General features: G+C 44.6%; 1 protein-coding gene across 3 annotated transcripts in view; it reads left to right on the forward strand.

Annotated features, from left to right (window-relative positions):
- The first annotated feature begins 812 nt into the window (after positions 1-812).
- The window catches only part of LOC146171819 (poly(ADP-ribose) glycohydrolase-like), a 72,363-nt gene continuing 49,207 nt past the window's right edge, over positions 813-23,968 (forward strand). For 2 of the 3 annotated variants that reach the window (XM_084586306.1, XM_084586304.1), the window contains exons 1-10: positions 1,451-1,827; positions 1,906-2,065; positions 2,150-2,204; positions 2,294-2,362; positions 2,452-2,511; positions 2,621-2,698; positions 2,786-2,875; positions 2,956-3,090; positions 7,301-7,387; positions 16,861-16,935. In XM_084586306.1, the coding sequence (XP_084442432.1) occupies positions 1,731-1,827; positions 1,906-2,065; positions 2,150-2,204; positions 2,294-2,362; positions 2,452-2,511; positions 2,621-2,698; positions 2,786-2,875; positions 2,956-3,090; positions 7,301-7,387; positions 16,861-16,935 (906 nt within the window). In that variant the 5' untranslated portion in view covers positions 1,451-1,730. Of the gene's footprint in view, positions 961-1,450; positions 1,828-1,905; positions 2,066-2,149; positions 2,205-2,293; positions 2,363-2,451; positions 2,512-2,620; positions 2,699-2,785; positions 2,876-2,955; positions 3,091-7,300; positions 7,388-16,860; positions 16,936-23,968 lie in introns of those variants that run through there. The other variant, XM_084586305.1, reaches the window with a different exon arrangement.

The following is a 23,968-nucleotide window of genomic DNA, read 5'->3' on the forward strand; positions in this document are numbered from 1 at the left end:
AAACCTCCTGACTTAAGCTACACCAACTTCTCCCATTGTGCATGGCTGAGTAGTCGAGTAGTTCGGGGCAGTTTCATATCATATGTAAGAAATCGGAGATCTCTTCAGACGCTGTGCACTTGTCGGATTTGTATTGATCTGGCCAGGTACTATATCTGGCTGGATTTGTGAGGGTACCAGTCTGTATTCTTCCTCCGTTACCTTCAGCGAGCCATGCTAGTTTTTGTGGGGCGCTGAATATCGGCGTCTACAATTGTAGTATTCTATTATTTCTCCGTGCGAACCTGGGGTTGCTGGTTAATTCAGATGCACCGTGTTCAGATGGAAGCGTCAGGAGCCCGGTAAAGGTGCCCTCGCGAGCTAGCCTGTCTGCCATCTCGTTCCCCAGTACCGCCTCGTCAGCTGCAATCCAGAATATGCTTTTGGTGGTTTTCTGGCCGGGTTGTATTCATGACACGCCCTGCCTGGCTGCACACTTTGCCGTCCAGGAAGGCTCGGCATGCGTGCTGAGAGTCGCATATAGTATCGTGGGCCGTGAGGAGTTTTTGATCAAGACGAGAGCGGTTTCTTCTGCTTCCTGGATGCTTTATATGGTTGCACTCTTTAATTCGTTGCCGTGTTTATTCGTGACCATTACGGTGGCTGCCCTCCTTCCTCTTTGCTTGCTCGCGTCAGTGAAAAGGATATTCGCAGGTTCGCGAATTATTGCGTTTTGAATGTTCCTTGCTTTTTCTCCGTGCTTCGCGGTGAAGCGGTATAGGTACCATGTACTTGGCTATCGGCAAGACTCTGTATTCTCGTCTTCTTTCTAGGTCGAGTTCCGTTTCTGCAGGGGCCAACAGCAGCAGCAGCGTTGCGCGAAAGTGGGGAGGGGCCCAATAAATATATCCCTGCAATAAATTACGCAACGTTGTCGACAGACTGTCCTCAGGATGTCTCTGGATCTGCAAAGATCCTCAGGTAATATTCACATGCATTTAAAACTTACGTGTAGATGAACATAATTGTAGGAACTACATTTATTGTGCATATGTGTCACTTAGCTTGGCTGTTTCTTCAGGTGCAGAGGACTCTGGAAAAGATGCTAGTAATTATTTAATGACAACGATCTGGAGCATTGTACACACGTCCACTTTACAGATCTGCGCAGCACAGAATGAGAATGTAGAAGTCTTGGCTGTTTCTTCAGGTGCAGAGGACTCTGGAAAATATGAGTTAGTAATTATTTAATGACTTAACAGATCTGCGCAGCACAGAATGAGTATGTAGAAGTTGATAACTGCATGATATTTTCGCGAAAAATGATTGTGGCCTAGGTTACAAAGACCACCAAATTATCTTATTTTATCTTAGCACTATATTCCTAATTAGGAGTTACGACTTGCGTCCACGAGGTAAACGGCAGCTGGGTGGCGCTCGTTTAGACACTCCTAGAAAGAAAACCCGCTGGATTTCTGCGTGACGGTGGGTTGTGGGCGGTGAACAACCAGGTGAACAGCGGGAAAAGGCTGCGCCGTTGTGTGTGCATGACGGAATGGCGCGTGCAGCGTGTGTGCAGCGTTCGTGTGTTTGTGTACACGCGAAAACGATTCATTTGAGAATGTGCTGTGCAGTTCTTTGTGTAGTTCTTTAGAAGTGTCGAAGCTGGTGTTCGATTTTCGTGAAGTGGGGTCTGCTTACAACGCCGTCAAGTAGTACTTTTTTTTGCGATCACTTCTTGACGCGTGCAAATGTGTGATGGTTTGGGACCAAGCAGGAAGCGCTTTAAGCAGGTGGATTTGAGATCGTTTCTGGGAACAATGCGAGACACGGCAGATTCTTGCAGTGGTACGGCTCGTTGCACTGTTTCTTATGGTTGTGTATAATGAAAGGTTAACATGTATTATATTTTTTTTTCTTCTTTAGTCGGGGACGAAAAGACTGCGAAAAGCACGCCCCGAGGAAATGAGCAGCCTTCTCGTGTTCCGAATAGCGAAGAGTCTACCGAGCAGTCGTCTGCGTCCTCGGCAAAGCTCGACCCGAGCAAAGCTGAAGATCTCGACTCATCGCAGGAACTCTTTCCTGAGTATGCTGGACATTTTGCACGCGCGTTTTTCCCTTATTTCACGGGATCTTATTACACGAGCACGTTGGTTTTCATCGTATGCAGGCTTGGTGCTTTTAATTCGCAAGATTCAGAGGACTCTCAAAACACAGTGGTTGATGTAAGCTGTGTGTTCACGTCTCTTGCGATGCCGTATTTTATAGCTCATCTGTTGCTCTCAAAGCTAAATGAATTTGGCTCTCATTTCAGGGTAATGAAAATGTGGCAGAGAGCATTGAGGGCAATCAACGTAATTTGGGCCCAGAAAGTACACGTGCTGTGAGTTGAGTCGTTTACATCGGTGTAGCGTCATATTTTACTGGTTGTCGTATGTGTTGCCTGCACTATAAATGCACCTCACATTTCAGGCTGACGGCGCGAGTTATGGCGAAACTGTTTGTTTGAATTCTCAAAGTTCCCACATAAAAGCAAGTTTCTTGCTTTATTCTCCAAAATCCTCAACTTTTTATTGATAGTTGCAAATTAACAGAGCACATTTTTTTTTTTTTTTCCCTCTCGAAATCGGTCTATTTCTAGGATAGAGCAGTACCAGACAAATGCGAAGCAACCCCTGACTCACAGCAGTCATCTCAATCTGAGGAGATTCCAGAAAATGTAAGTGTTTTTTTTTTTTTTTTTTCATTCGCTTGGTTTTGGGTGCATGTTGTGTTGCCTGCCCATCAGCTTCCGCTTTTTTTTTAGGAGAGCACAATCCCAGAAATCTTCAGACGGACACCAAATTGTGGAGTCTTCTACCCCAAGATGGATCATAGTCACACAATTCTTTGCAAGGTTGGAATCGAGCTTTTTCTGTTGTTTGTTCTTGTGTATTGTGATTCATAAGGCCTTGCTTTCTTTTTTTCAAATTTCAGGTGACACAAAATGGGATTGGTCATCTAAAGCCTTGGCCAGGGGTTCCTCACCCATGTGTTCCTGTCGACAAGTGGGATGGCATGCATGTCCGGATGCCATGTTCACCACAGAGCCAGTACCCGACTGAGCAGGGAGTAATGACACTTTTGCTACTATGATTATGTGGGCTTACTGCCCATTTTTTGGTGCTCCAAGTTGTGAAACCCTAACATGTGCAGCCCATGGTTAAAAAACTTGTTTTCACAACCAGGAACTAGGTCTTTCTGTGATAAGGTGACTTCAGGAAGGGCCCATCTTCACATGCCATTTTCGTAGGCAGCGATATGAAATACAGTTGAAAGTTGCAGTAATGAAGCTTGCAAGATGATGAATGTGCAAGTGACTTTTCTATGATTAATGTTCATTAAGTTGACGTTTGAGTGCATATGATGTCGCCTTTGTAATGATAAAATGTTTTGAGGAGTCCTGCAGTAGTGATGGCTAGTGAGTATAAATTTCTTCATGTTGTACATCTCTCAGCGCATTTAATTCTGGCCTTAAAAATTGAGACATTGTGTAGTGATCTAATGTTAACAGCAAAATTTATTTTTCTCAAGTAAATGTGGTATAGGGAACGGAGGTGAATTATCTGCACATTTGACATTAGCTGGACCTGAATCCTCGGCTTGAAATCACAGAGTAACTCGTGTCTCTGTTTACAAAACAAATAGGCACAAAATCAGTATGTCTTAGCTCAAAAAGCAACAAACAGGGAATCGGCACAAACAGATCTACTGCCACTGCACTTTGCAACATATGCACTGTTTTCCCTACACACCTTCATGTTTCCCTGAAGGCACCCTCTTAATTCATAACTAATATCTTTTTAGGAAGTTCTTGGATGGTCATGTCTTGGTTTAGGTTTCTTTACAGTGTAGTTATTGAGTTCGTCAATGTTCATTAAGTGGACGTTTCGATGCATATGACGTCGCCTTCGTAATGGTAGGATGTGTTGGTTGTGGAATCCTCCAATAGAGATGGCTAGTGATACAGCAGTACTTGAGTTCTTTTACCTCTTGAACCCTGCTGGAGGGTCTCAGTGGTTAGGGCACTCAACTGCTGACCTCTAAAATGTGGTTTCAACTGTGGCCACAGCGACTGCTTCTTAATGGAGGGAGAAAGCAATGCACCTGTGTACTGTGTGCTGTCAATGCATGTTAAAGCATCCCAGGCGGCCGAAATTTCTGGAGCCTTCCACTACGGCGTCTCTTATAGCCTGAGTCGCTTTGGGATGCTAAGCCCTTTAGATCATATCTTTTTGACTCCTGAGCCTAACAGAGAGCTAAAATTTTCTCCTTATGCTCATTGCCCCAGAAACACTTGCATGCTGCTAAAAGTTGGCAGTTGCAGCCATGACTGTTCATTATAGAAAGTATAGTGATAGTGATGGGTATTCTCCCATACCCCAGTCGAGATCATTGGTCCAAACATGGGAGGAATTAGTAGGTCAGGGGCAAGAAAAAAGTGCTTTATGTTTTTATAGTTTTCTGCACGTAAATGAAGGTTTAATTATTAGTGTGGAATTTATCGACAATACTATTGTCTGACTATTGTCAGATGTTGGGGCCGGAGATAGTGATGCTGATGACAGAAACATTGTGATCAGCCAGAAGTAGAGTGCAAGCTGCTGCCACAGTGTAGTGGATGCATTTGGCACTATCCAGTAGTCCCTTGGCAACCATGGTAATGAAGTGGCCATGGATAACTTGCATGCTGGCAGGGGTGACATTCTGAAGTTGCTGCAAAACAGAGCAAGGCCGATAAAGATAATGAATTTTCTGCATGGAAGTCTTTAAACTGCATGCACAGATTTTGCCAGCCTCAAGGACCTCATTATTGCCTGGCTGAGCTGGAATTGTTTAGCTCAGCCATTTGTCAGCATATTCACCACTGGAGTTAGTCATTAAATGCTAGTGACTCAGCCGCTGACACTGCTCATGAAAACCGCCTTGAAATGCCATCTAGCGACAGCGTCAGGGACAGCGATAGCGACACATGTATGTGGATAAAATGGGGTGCCATCACTATTGCCTCAATCTGAGATGGCTGTTGCTAGATGAACTTGGAATGCAGTTTTCCGGCGCTCCGCCACCGACTGAGCGTGGTATACCACTTTTGCTCACGACTGTACATGCCTCTTATGGGAGCATAAAAGCATTGCATGCTGCTGGAAGCTTTAAGTATTTTAACATTGCTGAAAAATGTTGATAAACCACCTGACTGAGATTTTAGTCTATACCGTCTATACATATCTGTATATACAGCCTATACATATCTATTTATGGTGGTGCACTTTTTCTTTTTTGCATTGCCTTTGTTGTTGAACCTGTGGTGTAATGAGTTCTTTTTCCTACCAAATAATGGGAAAAGTGAGTGAAAATGTGTGATTTGATTAGTTACTCGCTTGAAAATAAGTAACCTGGAAAAAAAAAGGGGGGGGGGGGGGGGTGCAGCAGTAAGTAGCACGTCACATTTGCATTCAGAAAATGCCTAGTATTTCTTTGGCATCTCCTCGAGGTGTTCCGAATGTTTTGCTTTCCAAGGGGCCTACAGGAGCGACGCCTGAAAGTGTAAGCACCCTATGTGATTTCGTGTAGACTTGTTCACATACTTGCCATATTTTACCGTGTTAGCGCGTTACTTTGTTCTGTCGCCGGCCGTCTCAAAGAACAATTTTGCCATTGGTTGGCGTCCTTGCAAAGGGAAAAGGTGTGGTGTGGCACGTGAGGACTGTGGTGGAGGGCTCTTGACTTATTTCTTCTACCTGGCTTTTGTCAACATGCACCTGCCATTGCATAACAAAGGGGCATTTTTGCAAAACAGGAATTTGACTTTCCAAAGCCACATCAGAACAAGAAAGAAGAATACATTTACAAGCATGCGTGCGTTTTCCACCTTTTGGCTTGCGAAGTGTGAAATCTCGCTAATTCGGCATTCAAGGGACGAGGAAAAGTTTTCTAATTATCCAAAAGTTTTAATTATCGAGTGGCCCTCAAAAACTGCCAGAAAGTGTTTGCATTACGGTAATTCTATCTCACGAGGGCCTGGAATATGGTTAATTGTCAATGCACATTAAATCAACAATGATTTTCATGGTTCCATTAAAACTTTGCTTTCTGCTGGGAGTGTCGGAGAACTGCTGCAAAATTGAAAGTGCCTCCAGGGCCCTTTTTGCAATGCGGTGCTTTGTCACGTTTTGAGGAGGCTTCCTCGCAGTGACTGTGGGTGTGCTGTGAAGCATCCTCAAAACGTAGTAGTTCAGCATGCTCGAAAAGGGAAGAAGCACGTGAATGCTGGAGGGAGAATCGTGCCTAGGTGTTAGAACAGCGCGATGCCATCCCAAGATAAAAGGCCAGTGACGTAGACAGCAGTGTCTGAAATGGCATAACTGGCCAATGTGCGTCCCCAATGGCAGTAGTGCGATGGCGTGAATCTAATGCCTTTGTCAGATGAACACAAATGAAGCGTCTGGTGCTGCACAGGCATTTTGAATGACCATTGAGAAGTTTCCTTCATGTGCATTAGCTGGTTGTGTGATTATAAAAATACCTTAATATAAACAAATATTATGCTTTAAAAATGTTGTATCATGATGCCTTTTAATACAGTTTTCTGTTAATATTTGAGGTTTTAATGCATTCATTCGCTTTTATTTTACGCTCGGTGACGACGAGGGTATCAACTCCCACTCTTGAATTTGTTTGAAAACTCAAGGGCACTTGTGGAGGCGGCTTCCAGCTAAACAGGCTCGGGCAATTGAAAGTTGCCGTGTGACACCTGCGGTCTGCACTGAGCGGATCGAGTTCACTGAGGATCGGAAGTGTTCATGTGACAGATGTGTAAGATAAGGGAAGCAAACTAAGCTGTTGAGTTATATTTTGGTAATGGGAAACTTCCAATCATTGTCATGTATGCCATAGTGTGCATTCCTGAGGAGCATAGGCACGTGTTAGGATGATCACTGGTTTCACGAGTCATACCTTTACATGACCTGACCCTCTGTCTGAAGTAACCAGCGTGATCTCGGCCATGTCCGAATTAACAAGCGTCTGATGTCATAACTTTCTTGCATGGGCATCGGCCGGGACCATGCTTCTAGTTCGAATTATCCAAATTTTCGAGTTAACAGCAGTTGAATTAATGAGAGCAGTGCATGCTATTGGGAGTGACATGCTTTTTAACTCTCAGCCCCGTTAATTTTATTGTCACATTAACTGTCATTTGGCAGTGTGCTATTGATTGTTATTTTCTTTTTTTTTTTGTCTTGTGTTTTAATACTGATTGGTTACATCATCTTTGTTGCAGTGCAATGGTGCATCAGTTCTTCGAAGCCGATGGGAACTGATAGAGAACTCATTGTTGGGAAACATTGTTGATTCGCAAAGCTTGGTGGTAAGTTTTGTTTTCATGGCAAATATATGTACCGAGTGTTGAGCAGCACATGTGTCGTGTTTTGTAGTAACTATTCTGCTTTTCCCGCTGCCTTAACCTTGTCTCGTGCTTAATGCAGGGGCGACTGTATATGCTATTGAAGGAGTGTAGACACAGAATTTTTACTTGCATGTTTTTGTCTTTTAAATGACTTGTAAGAAATGTTTACATCGTTTGTGACATGAAAAAGACTGTAGTGTAATGACTAATACGATGAAAAGTTGGATATTCACATCTTCTGCGGCGACAGCGAAGCAAAACGAACCGCCATCCCAGCGATGGCACCTGTGGCACCATCTCATTGCCTTCCAAGCTTGAAAAGATTTATTGCAATGCACAAGAAAAACTGTTCATATTTAGTACAGTTTTGGTCAAATGGAGTCTTGGGAATTATTTTTGATAAGACAGTTGATAAAGCTCTTCAAACCATCTACCATCTACAAAACAATTTAATTCACATAACTTCCATTGCCTGAAGTTACTACAACTACAGTTACTATTGCAGTGTTACTACAAGCAAAACAAGAGGGCGACACCAGCGCTGCAGACAATGCAAATTTCCTACTCCTGATCGAATTATACTGCTGTCACACTGGCATTTCAAAGGCCCTCGAACCAATTGTCTATCGACTCGAAGGCCTTCGAACACTGCCACATGGGCATTTTCAATGGCCATTGAGCCGATACAGTTAAACCTCTATGCAACGAACCTTCATGTAGCGAATTTCTCGATATTATGAAGTTTTTCAATCTCCAATGCCACCCCCATTGAAGTGCATGTATTTGAAACCTTCATGTAACAAACATGTCGCGGCGATTGACTTTGACGAACTCGTGGCTCCAACTGCCTCTTAGCTAGTGCCAAGTTACTGGAAATTTGGCACAACCCCGCAAAATTCGAACTGAAGTGAGAGGAACGCCTACTATAGCAACGAGCGACCGCAGTTGATCCAGCGCTTCGCGTTTCAGCGCCGACGCCGCATCTGCTTGGCAGACGCAGCAGTCTCCGCTGCTTTTGCTGTCGGAACATGGCACTACAATAGTTCATAGCGGCAAAAAATAACAGGAAAAAGACGCGGGGCGAGCAACGCGCCCCCATCGCTGCCACACGGTTGCTCACGAGCTACCCATGAACGAGCGTTATTTATTTATATCTTTAATTTATACAGTAATATATTAGTGTGCATAATAATTAAAAATAGCATTGCTCTTCTTTAAGGAACATTATTTTTGTACTCTCTACTAGAGCACTGCATGGGCTCGGACCGGCCCGAAATTCGGTGCCTGAAATTTGCTGCTTTACCGGGCCCGGGCCGGGCTTGGACTTGGAAGTGGTGGGCCCGAGTGGGCTTTTGCTGGCTGTGCACTGCTTTTTTCGGGAATGAAGCACCTGAAATGGTTAAAGTGGTTTATGAATAAACCACTAATAGTACATTTTTTAATGGCAAATGAGAGAAAGCTCATTTATAGACTGTTTAACCAGCTGCACTCAGTGATCTGTCCAAGTAACTTAGGCGCGCATGCCTCTCGGCACTCAACAACGCGAGTGAAAAGAAAATGCGCAAAACCCTGCATCATGCTCTGCTACAGTGCAGGTCTTATGGAGCACTGCAACGGATGACACGCGGTTCGTTTACATGAGCACGCGCCTACCACAGTGCACAACTCGGCTAGCCTGGGTTTTCTCAGCCATCAGTGAGCACAATTAGTCGTATCTAGCCGAAGACACTCTTGTATCATTTTGTTTTCGTCTCACCACTGGGGACTGGACTTAAGAAGCCTCATAAGAGCCACTGGAAAAGAACCTTATAGCGACTGCTCGGCAAGCAGCCATCTTTGCCCCCCCCCCCCCCCTCCAAAAAAAAAAAAAAATCTCTATGCTCTAAGAAATGCCATTGAATAAGAGCGTATTGCATTAGGAATCTTCGGGTATTCTAACACATATTTATGCAAAATAAACAAGCGTCTTTTTTCGTCTCCATAAATATATGGAGAGCGGCCATGAGTTATTCAATAGAATATTATTGCAGAAAATCCTGTAGATTTTTTTCTTTTCCTGGCCTTGATGACACAGGTTCCTGTGGCATAATTGCCGGGGGCAGTCTCTTTGTGCGTAATTAAGTAAATAACTTGCCTCAAGAGCTAATTGATAATCTGGAGCTGTATTTAAAATCCCTGTAATCCATAGCTCTTCAGCATGCATGAGCACAATTGCTTTAACTAAGATGGCATGCCAGAAATTTCTTGACCAAGCATTTGCTTCTGCCAGTACTTTAACAGTGCCCACCTCGGCTCAGAAGGAATTTTTCTCCCACCTTGATTTGTTATTATGTACCATTTAAGCACAATTATTTAATTTAACAGTACTATCAGTCCTATGCAGGTCTAAGATAGGAGTGCGTCGCTCAGATCAAAAGTACACACATAGTAGTAAATTAGAAAAATGCATTACACATGATATTTCATGTGTAATGCAGAGAAAAAAGATGTGAACAGCATACCTACCATCGCTAGTCCAGCAATTGAGACAACAGAGAGAATTACTCATAGCTCTTAGCATATACATTATTATTGGTAAGTTTATTACAATCTCGCTTCGGACATAGTGGCTAGCACACGTGGGAGACGCATACAGAAGATAGGTGGACGTGCAATAGCCACAACATCCAGTCCTAGCAACCAACGAGCCGAAATAAGAGCCTTGGTAGTGCAGTCTTGCGCTCTTTCGTAAAAAAAAAGGAATACTTCATGCAGTGTTTTGAAAATTCTTTTCATTCTATGTGCTTGGAATATTCGTACCGCGTTATTCTGGATGTGGACTCCATTATATACCGTTGGCATGCCAATCAGGTATGTCTGCTGTATGTCATCATCATCATCAGCCTGATTATACCCACTGCAGGGCGAAGGCCTCTCCCATATTTCTCCACTTAACCCGGTTCTGTACTAGCTGCATCCACTTGACTCCTGCGAACTTCTTAATCTCATCCGCCCACCTAACTTTCTGCCGCCCCCTGCTATGCTTTCCTTCCCTTGGAATCCAGTTTGTTACCCTCAGCGACCATCGGTTATCCTCTCTTCGCACTACATGTACTACGCTTTATAAACTGCATGCAGCACCTACTGCGTGAGTAGTTTCCTGTGCACACTATGGTTGATAGTATTTTTTACGGGCGCGTCGGTCGATTGTGCGTGATAAACTCTATTCTTGTAGCCGTTGGCAGCTTTGCGGCTCGTTCCCAGTGTCCAAGCGGGCACCTAAACCGCCAGAGGAGCTAACGTTCGTGTAGATAGTCAGTGGGCCATGTGAGAGTGGCTGACCTTCGCTCGAAAACTAAAGAAAACAACCAACACAGCCATCTACTTTCACATCTACTTCTCATCAGTTGTTTTGTCCAGCAGGTACAGTAAGCACGCAGCACGCTGCAGCTCGATCCGCATCATGCGATCTACCGCTGTCTCAGTCACAGAGTTTCAGCACAATGCCATCATTGTGCCCAAAATAAGATGTCGAAAGGAATTGGGCATTTTGCTTCATGTGTGAATACCGTTCTGTTTTGTTCCACTTCATACAGGCATGTCTCCTCACCTGGGTTTTTTTACCGGCTGTATTTCTACAATGATTCGCACGGGTCGCCACAACCTTGGCTAACCTTACTCGCTCAGTTGCCTAAACTTGGGAAATATTCAACTAGCAATGTTGAATTGCGCCACAGCACCATTCCACGCATCGAACCGCACTGCATGTACTGCGATCTGTGATGCACGGGGCTTCCATTGACCCTGTTTTGTCAATGCTGCCAGGCTGGTATATTTGCACTAGATTTGGTCGAAAGGTCACCTGGAAAGTGCTGGCTATCATGCGCGAAGTACCATGATGGTTGTGCACACGGTTAACAAAGGAGTGAAGAGGATTTACATGGGAGTGCCGCCGCTGCTTTCGCTAACAGAAGTATTCTGTTGCATTCTAACAGAAGCATGCTGCAGCACACATGTAGTTGCGCAAACGCTATATGTCATAGCCATCGTTTGGTTTGTTGAAACTGAAACTGAATAAGTGTCAAGAAAAAATTAGTTAAAAATTAATTAGTGGTTATAAATGAATACCACGTGGTAATTCATGTCCTTCAATGTCGTGCAAATCATTGCCGAGAAGAAAACATGCAACTAAAATTAGCTGTGTATAGTCCTTTATTGTGTGAATTGCTGTATACGTACTAGTGTAACTACAGTTGTGTTGGATAATGAGAAGGGATCCTACAGCCACTGGCATGAAGGAAAGCATAGGGGATGTTTGTTTTTATCAACGTGAAGTGTTAATTAAATGCGGAGATAGTTAACTAGGATGTAGAGGAAAAACCAACCACTTTCCGCCAGTGGGAGTCGAACCCATGCCCTCAGAATTTCGTGCCCAAGGAACTGAACCCATGACCTCTGAATTTCGTGTCCAAGGAACTGAACCCATGCCCTCAGAATTTCGTGTCCAAGGAACTGAACCCATGGCCTCTGAATTTCGTGTCCAAGGAACCGAACCCATGACCTCTGAATTTCGTGTCCAAGGAACCGAACCCACGACCTTTGAATTTCATGTCCAAGGAACCGAACCTACGACCTCTGGATTTCATGTCCGGTGCGAAATTCAGAAATCGTGGGTTCGGTTCCCAATCGGTGGCATGTGGTAATTTTTTCTGCATTCTAGTCAATCATCTCAACGTTTAATTCTTCACATTGATTTAAAAAAAAAAAACAATCCCTTATGCTTTCCTCTGTGGCTTTTGGCCTCCTTCTTATGTATGTCTTAATGGAGCACCTCATTTATTCTGCATTCTTTGCTGAAGTTGTGTTAGGGAAATTCGGTGGCTCATTTCATTTGAGGATTGGTGTAATTATGTGACAGTCTTATACTCCTGGTAGAACGAGAGGCAGAAGATGGTTTACACGGTATGAAGGAGCACTGAACAAGGGTAAATGGAGTACGCCTAAGTTCGCACGTCGAGCCAACGTTTCGACAAGTGGACTTGTCTTCATCTGGACTTGTCTTCGCCTGTTACACAAGCATTTTCGTTGCAAGTTGAGTTGGACTGAATGGCAATTACAAATGTTACAATGAGTGCAAACGTGTGGATCCGCAAAATGCCACAAAAAAATAACAATGACTAAATTCTCAGAGCAAAAACTTTGCAAATAGCAATGACTAAATTCTCAGAGCAAAAACTTTGCACAGAAATCATAGGTCACTGAACTGATGTATTGGGTAAATTTTTAAGCTTCAGAAATGAAAGTAGTTTTCATTTATAAATGACCAGCACATGGCATGATCTTGGAATCCATAATGTGAACCATTACAGCCAACCGCTCTTTAGTTTGACATCATCCGGAAAGCTGAACTGCCATCCAACTGAATGGAGTTATAACTATTTGTTTAAAACAAATGTTATGCTGTAATTTGACGTGTTTGTGGATGTAGCAGAGTGATAACAGCAAATAGACAGCCACTACAGTCATATGCATGCTCACAGTTTCTGTGAGCACCATGACGCTGGCAGGTCTCACCTTCTCAGTACTGCACACAGGCTTCTGACCGCCTTGAGAAATATGCCATATCTAACTAGAAAGGATTTTCTGCTTGCAAGCTTTGCGGGTTATTGTTCTTGATGCCCCATGGAACATATTGCAAGTTTCACATTTTCTGGGGCCGTACTTTTGTGACTGCTCTAAGAATGCATACATTCTTCACAAACTGTATGCTGTGCTGCAGTTGAACCAAATTGGTGACCGTAAAAAGGACTTCGTATGTGATCAGCTTGGGTGTAATAACAAGCTTCCTTGATTGCACAATTTAATCACATTGTTCCATTGAAGATGAGTGCATAGATTTAGCTAAATGTTTTGTATTAGAAACTTTACAACAAGAACTGATTACGAACTGGATTGTTGGCCTGGGCCTGCATATGTACGCTGTGCAGCTAAAATGGCACATGATCGTTGCCCCTCTCCAGGAGGGTGCTTTTTATGATGTAAAGATTTTGTCTGTTTAATATGATGTGACTGCTCTAAAACAAATGTTGTTAGAGGTAAGCAAGGCTTCAGGGCACACTGAAAACAGGCTTAACTCCAATACCATTTTCATGTACCCATCACTTCAGTCCTGCAAGCAATGTTCTTGTATGGACAGTCATGCTACACAGAGCTCAGCTGATGGAGAAGCCCAGGAAAACTTCATTGCAACGCCACCTAGCAGCAGCTATCTTGGATTGAGACAATTGGGACGGTGCCCTGTTTTATCAACATGCATGTGTCGCTGTCCCTGTCGCTAGATGGGGTTTCGATGCAGTTTTCTCAAACTTTGCCACTGGCTAAGTGTTGTATACCACTTTTGCTGAGGATTGTACATTGCTAATAGTATTGAAGTGGTGCGGTGCAGAACAAACCTCGGCACGTAACTGCTATGTTAAAAGCAATGTGCTTGCTATTTGCCTTCATTTTTATGCAGCCTCGCTTCGGCACAAGCTTTCGCCGTGAAACCCAGCTTCTGGTGTAAAAGTTGCTTTGTTTGCTCTGCAGAGGACCAATGGAGTGCTTCGAGACAAGCCTGCTTACACTGTGTGTTGTGAACTCAATGCCATTAAATGGAGGTGTGCCATCAGATGTATGGCGGTGTGAGGAGTAGACGTGGGGTTGTTTTAGTGTAAAAGTACTCATCCAGCCCTCCTCTTGTACCCCCAGCAAGAAAATTGTTGACTATCTTGTGTCTCTGCCTAGTTGTCGTAACAGGGTTTCGCTGTCACCGCAGCCGATTACCCTTCGTGTTAAACTGCAACACACTCTCGAGCTGTGCATTACCCGTTATCATCTCCACCAGCTCCCACCTGTGCACGAAAGCTTTCACATGTTCCACTCAGTTCAACTATACTAAAGCCCTGCCTTGTGTTTTTTTGTGTTTTTAGCTCTCGCTTGTGATTCAATTCCATGACATGGAATGGATTAAGTGTGATTCACCCATGATGTCTGGTTGGTACACCTAGTTAATCAGCCAGTTGACTTTTTCGTTACGAGAAAACGGCCGTTTTTCATAGGTCTCGGGAGATATTTTTTTACCAGTACAAATAATACTGCAGCACACCTTGCAGCATACAAAATTGCACATAATGGAATGCTCTTTCCAAAAAGAGAAGTTACAAAGCAAAGAATTTATTAAGGAACACAAAAAAAAAATTTTCGGAATTGCTATTTTTGTGGAGAGTTGATAAAAATGAAATAGAAAAGGCACGATACCTACAGATGCATTATTAACGAAGAAAATTTAGAATTTATATTTTGAAGATCAATGACCCAGGAACACTGTAAAAAATAAACTATCTGTACAGCGCAGTTCTTGTGATGAAGCAGTTCCTGGTTGGTTAATCAGCCAGTTGACTTTTTCGTTACGAGAAAACGGCCGTTTTTCATAGGTCTCGGGAGATATTTTTTTACCAGTACAAATAATACTGCAGCACACCTTGCAGCATACAAAATTGCACATAATGGAATGCTCTTTCCAAAAAGAGAAGTTACAAAGCAAAGAATTTATTAGGGAACACAAAAAAAACGAGCACCCTCATTTCCCCTTGATTGATCTGCTTGTATATATGTATATATATATATATATATATATATATATATATATATATATATGTATATATAATTGGTTCACAGGAAGGAAAAGGCACAGTATCTGTCACACTTTTGTCTGTGGACACCTGAAGGGAAGGGAGGAAGGTGAGAGTTAAAGTGGAAAGAGAGAAAGAGGAACCATAGTGGAGGGCTACGGAGTGATTTCGACCACCTGGGGACTGGGGACCTTTAACGTGGGCTGACATCGCACAGCACACGGACGCCTCTTTGTCCGTGTGCTGTGCGATGTCAGCACACTTTTTTTTTTTTTAGAGTGCGGCTGCAATGCTTCTTTTTGCAACAACACATGTTCTCAAAAATATTAATAAAAAATCAGAACGTCGCCAGAGTAGGAAAATTTAAACTGATTCTACAAGTGTAGTGCTTAGACTACCCACTGGGTGGTGCTGGTGGACAAGAAACTATTCCAACCGGTAAAAATCAACGATTTAAAGCATCGATCACCGGTGATCGATTTGAATAGGCGTGGTAGAAAGAGTTAAGTCGACCTGCCTCACTGCTTTACGTTCTTTTTTTTCCTTGCCGGTCTCTTTATTTTGCTGTTTTATTTTATGTACTGTCAACCACAAATGTATAGGATGAAAAGCACCAGTGGGAAAGTTTAGAATGCAGAGAAGAAAAACGAAGTGCCGGTGCTTTAATTATGGCTTAGGTTGTGACGAGCTGCAACTTTGCGGGCCTTTTGGTTGCACTAAGGCCATCATTACAGTGACCATAGTCATCCAGTTAAAAAGAAAGAAATCTATAATGGCATTCAATCCTTACCTGGAAAGAAAACATTGTCTCCCTGAAAATGCTGAGAAACGCACGAACGACCTTCAAAACTGTGACTGGCTTGCTAGTCACGCTTGCCATTCACAGTATATGCACCCAAGACTATTGCTCTTTGGGGTGCTGTCAGGGGGAAAATAATGGAATTATGCCTCGTGGCTTTTCCATCTTGTTGACCTACAAAAGAACATGTAGCAGTATTACTGAGCTTTCATGTGCCAAGCAAGTATGTTGACTGGAGTGTGTCTCGGCTGCAGTGCGGCGTCGATTTCGTGTAAATTGCCAATAGTTGGAGATTTTTGGTCAAGAGGCTGATTATGCCTTCTGCATCAGTCCTTCCAGCCGTAAGTGCCATGCAGCGATCATTAGAGATGCCATTACTGGCTTTTCTTGTGCTACCAATCAATCCCTCGGGTTTACGTGCAGGCTTTGTTTCTTTGAAACTGCTTATTGGTTGCTGCTTGCACATACAGTAATCATTTGGCACCAATGCTGTCTTCATATGCAGCAGTAGTGTGCATGCTTGCTGTAACAACATGAGGAAAAATACTCAGGAGACTGCTGCTTTTGCCTTGGTGTATGATTCGGAAAGTATAGATGCGTAAATTAGGAGGAACTATTGTTGACTCGAGCTGGCATATCTTGAAGCATTGGTTCGGCTGAAAGTATTTCAGTTTTACACAGTAACCAGTAACAGGTACCATGTTTTAGTTGCTGCTTATCTAGGAAGAGTTTCATGGGGCTGAATATCTCGCAATCTGGCCTGTGAAAAGGGCCATCTGGAAGTGGTTTATACAGCCTGCAGGTCTTACCACAAAGCAGAGCTGCTTCAATTCCTGGCTTTGAAGGTTGGAGAATTTGCTTTAAATATAAAGCTGCATAGAGATGAAATGTCTTGCAATGCATAATCATTACAATGAAAACATAACCTGAAGCGCTGCCTAAGTTATGGGGCATATAAGTACAATGTGTTTTTGTTATCTTTTCAGAAAGCCATTCGTCAGTACAATGGGCGTGCTTCGGCTGAATGGAACTTTAGGAGCCTTCACAAGTTCCTCGATCAGGTAATGCAGAAGCAGGGCTACTCGAGTAAAATTTTTTTTAGGGAATATTTATTATGAATTTTGGCCGTGTTCTCACAAGCGTGGGGTAAGGCACAGGGGCTATTCGCTAACATTGTCATTGACAGCAGCAGCTGTTTACTAAAACTACAAAATGCGTGTGAAAATAAGTATCCCATCAATCCTCTCCACAGCGCAAAAATGTTTAAGCTAGCACACACAGAAGGTCCCGATAACGCCTTTGGGGAGGCAGTGTGCAGAGAAGTGTCACCCAAATCGTTCGAGAGCGGTCGCCAGGAACACTTTTTAAAAATAATTTGTAAATCATAGGCTCCACATAAAGCTTCTTAAATTGGACTCGCATATTCGCAAAGGCCATCTCAGTGGATTTCTCGCATTAGAATATTACAATTACCTTTTCAGGTGTCCTTGAATGACAAATGGCTCTTCTAATCATTTCTTCTTGCCTCTGGCCTTTGCTCTGCTCAACAGCCCTGTGCAGGTTTCCAAATCTTATCGCTCCTCCCACTCTTGTGCTGCTGTTCGCTGTATTCCGTTCCACTGATGTCATTTTGGTGGACCGCTAGTTACCTTTACCCATAATACATTTGGTTCAAGTCCACTCCTGACATTCTTACTGCATGAATTCTCTTTCTCTGCCCAAACATTTACAGTGTGCTCGATTCCTGAAGGAAAGGCCTATATCAGGCTTTGTTTGAGGAAAACTATGCGGTTGCGACACTTTTGCGAAATATTGTCTTGTATCATATATGATACACCATGCAGTTAGTAGTATTTTTGTAAAAATATAAAATTGCTCATAAGTGGCTCTAACTGACTGAGAATTACATTATGGATTACCAAACGGCAGTTTCATGGCAAAAACATTTTTTTTTTTAGAAATCCAGACAGAATGGATCTGAAGAAATATAACTAGCACTCGGCATCTATCTACAGCAGTGGTATTTTCTGCAACGCTTTCTCAACGCAAGGCCTTTGCAATTCTTTTTGTTCCTCCTACTAACTAGAGAATGTTGTCTTCTTCCTTGGAAGTCAGTGCACTGTATAGTGACCTCTAGTAAACTTTCACCGTGGCTACCACAGGGTGTTGAATGAGCGTGGGAGCCAACTTTTATATCTGCCATATAATGTAATACCTTTACTTTGATTACAATCAGTAACTAATAAGGAAGGGGAAGTAATCAGAACTTGCAAAAGTATGTAAAACCATTTGAGTGCAGTGAAATCTATTTCGTGCTAATGAAATTATGAAACTCCATAAAGTGACAAAAATTACCCCTAACTGCATGGCGTATCATATCTGATACACGAGTAAATACCCCTATACAAGGTAATCTGAAGGATTATTGCACAGGTGATGTTGTAACAAGGCAAAATAAATCTCAGTGATGTTGCTGCTTCCAGTCCGAATGAAGAAAATGTTCCCTGTACCTAGCGAATTTCTGCAAGAAATAAAGAATGCTACCTCCTTGCACCTTTGCGATTAAAATAACAAAATAATTTATTCCGAAGATTCAGTTGCTGTGCACATGGGTTCCAGACAGTACACAATGTGATAATAAATATGCAAAATTCATTTTCTTGCTGTTCAGAATAATTTAGCACAAAGGAAATTTACTGTATCATACACGATACACTGTGCAGTAAGGGGTTAATCTTTCTAGATAGTCATCAGTGTCTAAGCACTTTCCATGGTGGTACCCCCACGTCATTAACTGGTTGCTGTACTCTGCTGATTTAGGACTCTTAACAGAAGGAAGTCACTGGAGATGAGTATGCGTGCATCATTGCGAGTGCAGTTGCATAAACTCAGTGCCCACGCGCACCCATGCTCGGGGTTGCTGAACCGTGTGTCTGGCATCAGCGTTCACATCAACCTAGCTGTTACTGAAAAATGCGCTATACCACGAGAGTAAATGTCCGGTGTGTGGTCCAGTGGTCCTGCATGTTGTGCACAGTCAGTGGCAAAGTGCTGCCCCAGTTGTGTTGGTCTACTTCTGAACCGATGGGGTGTCGCATGCTGATCTAGTTTTAGATATTTAGCACTGAAGCCGAGAAATTGAAACAAATCCATGATAAGATTGCCGATTGCAATGCAGTTAAACCTGGTTGTAAGGGAACTGTAAACTGTCCTCTATTTTTCTTTGCATCCAGGTTTTCGTTACGTGCAGTTTTCGTGTGAAGACTCGAAATTACAATGCAGAATGGAAACCAGATTAATTAATTGATTGTAAGGGACACCACCTTGATAGTGTTTAAGTAAACCAGAATTATTCGAAGTTAAAGAAACGCTGAAATGTTTTGCAGTCGTGTTGAGGGTGCAGTCCGACTGTGGCAGCAGCCTCCACCTTCATTGCGGCTCACACGAGGTGTCTGCGAGAGAGGTGGGGAGAAGGATGGGGAGAGGGGGAGGCAAGGAGTCAGAGTCTGGAAGAGAGTGCATGTGGTTGCGCCGCCGTTGTGCAAAGAGGTGCCTGCATTTTCACATTTGTTCCCACTCGCCCACCACCATTGCCCCGGGAAATCGAGTTTTGCCTTGTGTAGCTAGCACTCTCCACTGTTGCTGCTACTGAAGTGGTGGTGAAAAAGTTTATTTGGCGGAGCCGTGAAATATTTGTTACAAGGGCTGTGCCGGCTCTTGATCACTGGTGCTGGCCGGCACGCCGTGCTTGACGGCAACCGCTTCAGCCCAGTTGACCAGTCTCCTTTGTGAAGCTGGCTCTTAGCTGGAGACCGCGATCGCCCAACCCTCGTTCGTAAGGCCCCATTTGGCTGATGGTTGAAACTATGGGCATCTGAACATAATATGTTCGAATGTAGCTCTTTAGGCCCCGCAAAGGGAACATTCGGATTGATGACTAGACGTGGAGAAGAATGCCAGCAATGCTGGGGAGGGAAAGGTGCGAGCTTGAAGGTGTATCCACGTTATTTGTTCTGGTTTAGTTAAGGAGGTGTGTGGGGGAGGGTAGGGAAGTCTTTCAGACCGGTAATGTAGTGTAATGTCGTACAGTCTGAGCAGCCTTGTCTAGAGCGCGCCGACAGTGCTCCGCGGAGCAAGTCAGCGCCATCTAACGTTAGGCTCTGAGTTTGAGTTTTGTGTCTCATGCGCATGCGCGGTCAAAATAAAGCAATGCCTGGTCATGGGTTCCCGGCCTCATTTTCATTCAGTGATTGCGCTGCATGCCGCCAGGTACGCGCTTAATGGTATGTAACAGCGGCCTGAAAACCAACGCATTTCTTGGCTAGGAAAGTGCAATGTCATATCGGGTGATCGCTGAGTTCAAAAGCAATTGCAAGTGATAGCGGATTATCACGCGCTTCAAACACCCTAGCAAATAGTGCGAGAATTGGGCCTAGTTGGCTGTTTGGTATCTGTTTTCGTCCTGTCCATATAAGGTTATGACCACGAACCATGCGTTGCAGGCGTCTCGTTTGATGGCGTGTTTTTGGGCCGGGTTATAAGCTTTGGGACACAGCGTTTGGCATCTTTACAGATATAGGCGCTGAATACCTCCACGATAAAGTACAGGGGCGATGAGTGGTGCGTATGCAGGAACGCGCATTAATCCGCTGTCAGTCGCGCTTGCTTGCCTGGCCGTCTTGTTGCAGTCGAGAAACATGGCGTCATCGCGACGCTCTGGGGACCGTCACAACCTCACAAACTAGAGTGCCTCGATGCAGAGAGCGGGCGCGAATTGAGGCACCCTATCACAAATGCAGGCAGTGCGACCCTAGCGGCAAGAAAGGTACTCGCAAGGCAGGGGTTGGATGAGGAAGTGATGAGCAGGCATCCTTCTCATTTGCCGCGCATGCGCACGGGACGCATAGCTCAAACCTAGAGCCTAACGTTAGATGTCGCTGACTTGCTCTGGACAGCCCCGTCGGTGCGCTCTAGACAAGACTACTCATGACTGGTCAGCCAATCTCTGGCGCTGTCTAGGTCCTCGGTATCTTTTCTCGGTCGATGTATGCTCAAGCAGCAGAATGGGTCGCTTCGTTACTGGGGTTGCCCAGACAAGTTCTATGGGTCGGGTTGGTTGAACGTTGGTAGTGTAAAGAGGAAGATGTAGAGGCGGAAGTGCCTCAGCAACCTGCTCCTGGATAGCCTGCCGCAATGCCGGAGCCAAATGGTGTGGCTGCTCTTGAGGGCTAGGAAGCAGGGAAAGTTGATGTGCCACCTCTTCACGAATAAATGCTTTAATTTGCTGCTGCAACGATGGGTTGTCAGCTGCAGCCGTCAGTCCGGCAAGCTATTCAACCTGTGCTTGAGGCTGACGCGCTAACATCCTCTGCTTGCGCAGCTTCTCGAAGCTCTGGCAGAGCATGAAGACTTCATTGACGGTACGCAAGACACGTGCTGATAACGTCTGGAAGGCGTCATCGTCAATACCTATCAAGACTTGTTTGATTTTTGCAGCCTCTGACATATTGGCGTCCACACACTTGCACAGGTCGATGACATCTTCGATATAGCTTTTAAAGCTTTCGCCGACCTGCTGGTGGGATCGCTCTTGGGCTGTTTATTTAGCCAGAAGCAACATGAGAAAGGGTACAGGCGGAAACAAAGAGCACATGTCCGAGGGCTATAAACCGCGACGAAGGAAGGACGCATCCTCGCTTACGCCCTGCGCATTGCTGGGGGCACTACATGCAAAAGGAGCAGAGTAGCTGGGACTAAATAACTCCGTTCAAAAAAAGCTCACGCAAGCGCTGCTCGGCGCGCAATTTCCTGACAGCCGGAAGACCAGAAACTTCGGCGAGCGTTGTTTTAATCCTTTCGCTGTTGGTCATTTCTGGCCGTGACGCACCCCCAGTGTCGGCTTGGTTTCAGGGAACTAGCATATCTGGGAACGAGCATAGCGATTTATTTTTGATTATGATTGCTGTACAAATAACAACCAACAGAATATGCACATTTCAGTGTTCTGTAGGTGTTGTTAATTAACATCATCATCATCATCATTATCAGCCTGATTATAAATTAGATAAATGAGGATAATATAAGAAAAACTTATCGTTACTTCTCTAGAGGCCGAATTCAAGCTCGACTCGTATTTATAATCAAAAGAGCCATCGCTCCAGTCCGCAGTTGAAGGTCCCGCGCGGTCAGCTATCCGAAAGTAGCCGCGCGCATGGAGGGCGTACTTTCGGTCACCCGCATAACGAAGATAAACGGCACACTGTGAAATCAAGATGACAGAGGGAGATGGACAAAGGCTAAAACAGCCTCCTTTTCTGCTGCTAGCCGCAAGCAAGAACGCGACAAGAGAGAGCGAAAGCAGCGATCTAGTCATGTGTCTAGAGGCAACGGCACGAGCCCCTGAACGTGACACGTCGTAGCAGACATGCCAACAGAATAAAAACCTGCAAACAGAAGAACCCTTGAACCCGTAACTGTACGCACGCGCCACGAAACACGTGCGTCGCAAGATCGTTTAACGCGATAGAGTAGCGCGCACGGAGCGACCGCGCCCCCCAGCAAAGAACATGGCGGGGGTGGGCGCGGTCGCTCCATACTCTTCAGTATATACGTATCAACACAACGCGACGCGAAAATACGAACTTGTAGAACGAATTGACAGATGGCGCAGCCTGTCCAAGCGCGTCAGCTTCACGCTCAGGCGCGAAGTTTTTAATGCATGATGGAGAACGTACTGGTACGTCGGTGACACTGTGGGGGCGAAGCACGAAAATGTCCCGGTACGTTGGTGACAGCGAAAGGGTTAAATGAAGCCCACGTACTGATGTCGCTTTCATGGTTACTTTACCACAAGTTTGCCACGCCTGTGAGATAAAATTATGACGTTGTTCAATTTAGTTTCGTCGTCCCATTTATTGTAGAGGCTCACCTATTCGTAAGAAGTGAGCCAGTTTTCGACATCGTGCTCATCGGTCCCGCTGAAGATAGCCGGGTCCCGCTGGCGAAGGGAGCTGGCGCAGATGACAGTTGGACCAGCCTGCGTGCCTTGATGTTGGACGTCATCTGGCATCGCAGGTGCAGGAATAGTGTGGCTACGGAGCTCCAAGACCGATGTTTCTAACCTGCGACTCCATCAAATGTAGGATGGAGGTTTATTAGAGGTACTGGGCAATCTAAAAGGCTGTCAGGAACAGTCCACATACAAGTAGGTCCAGAGTACACAGCGATAGCGATGTCACTGGTGGCAGTGCACAGAAGCTACTTCTTCGTCTTCGAATGTACATCTTCCTCTTTACAGTAGTTAGGATTTTGTGGGAGGCAGTATGTTGCTGGCCGCGGGCGAAATTTTGTATGGCAGTTTTAGAACCGCTGAGGGTAAGGCTGTAAGTGGAAGAGACTATCGCGATGGCTATAGCGGATTTTTTCACTTCTACGACGTTCAGGCAATGATAGAGCCTGATGTGATGTGTTCAAAGTGGCTGGATACTGCGCATATAGCAGGAGCAGGGCGGTGTGAATATTCTGCGGCGTCCATGTAAACCGTGTTGGGTTCTTTCGCATGTGCTCTGTGCAGGGCACGTGCTCTCGCCCCCCGTCTGGCCTGGTTATGAATGGGGTGCCAGGCTATGAAGGGGGTGCATGTTTTTAGTAAGTAGGTGGACAGTGAAGTGATCGTGGACTGTCTTTGGAACTGCATAAGTTCCTGCTGAAGGGGCACCTAACGACCTAATTTGGAGATAGGAAAGAATGTGGCGACCAGTTGGGGTAGTGGAGATTTGTCCTAGTTGGGCGATGCGGTGGGCTTCCACCAGTTCGCTGAGGATATTGTGAACTCCCGTGCTTAATTAATAGTCGAGAGGTTGGGGTGCGTTTAGGTAAGCCGATGGCTGCCTTATAAGCCTGTCTGATGAGAGCACCCACCTTGTCTGTGTCTGTTTTTGTTAGATATAAGTACGGAAGCGAGTAAAGAATGCGGCTTATAATAAATGCCTGTACTAGGCGTCCGAAGTCATGCTCACAAGCATCATGAGCATGACCTCGGACGCCTAGTACAGGCATTTATTATAAGCCCTATACGTTTGAGGCGGGTGATCT

This window comes from Amblyomma maculatum, unplaced genomic scaffold (assembly GCF_055883805.1).
Source record: "Amblyomma maculatum isolate TAMU_Amacu unplaced genomic scaffold, ASM5588380v1 scaffold_18, whole genome shotgun sequence".
Taxonomy (NCBI): domain Eukaryota; kingdom Metazoa; phylum Arthropoda; class Arachnida; order Ixodida; family Ixodidae; genus Amblyomma; species Amblyomma maculatum.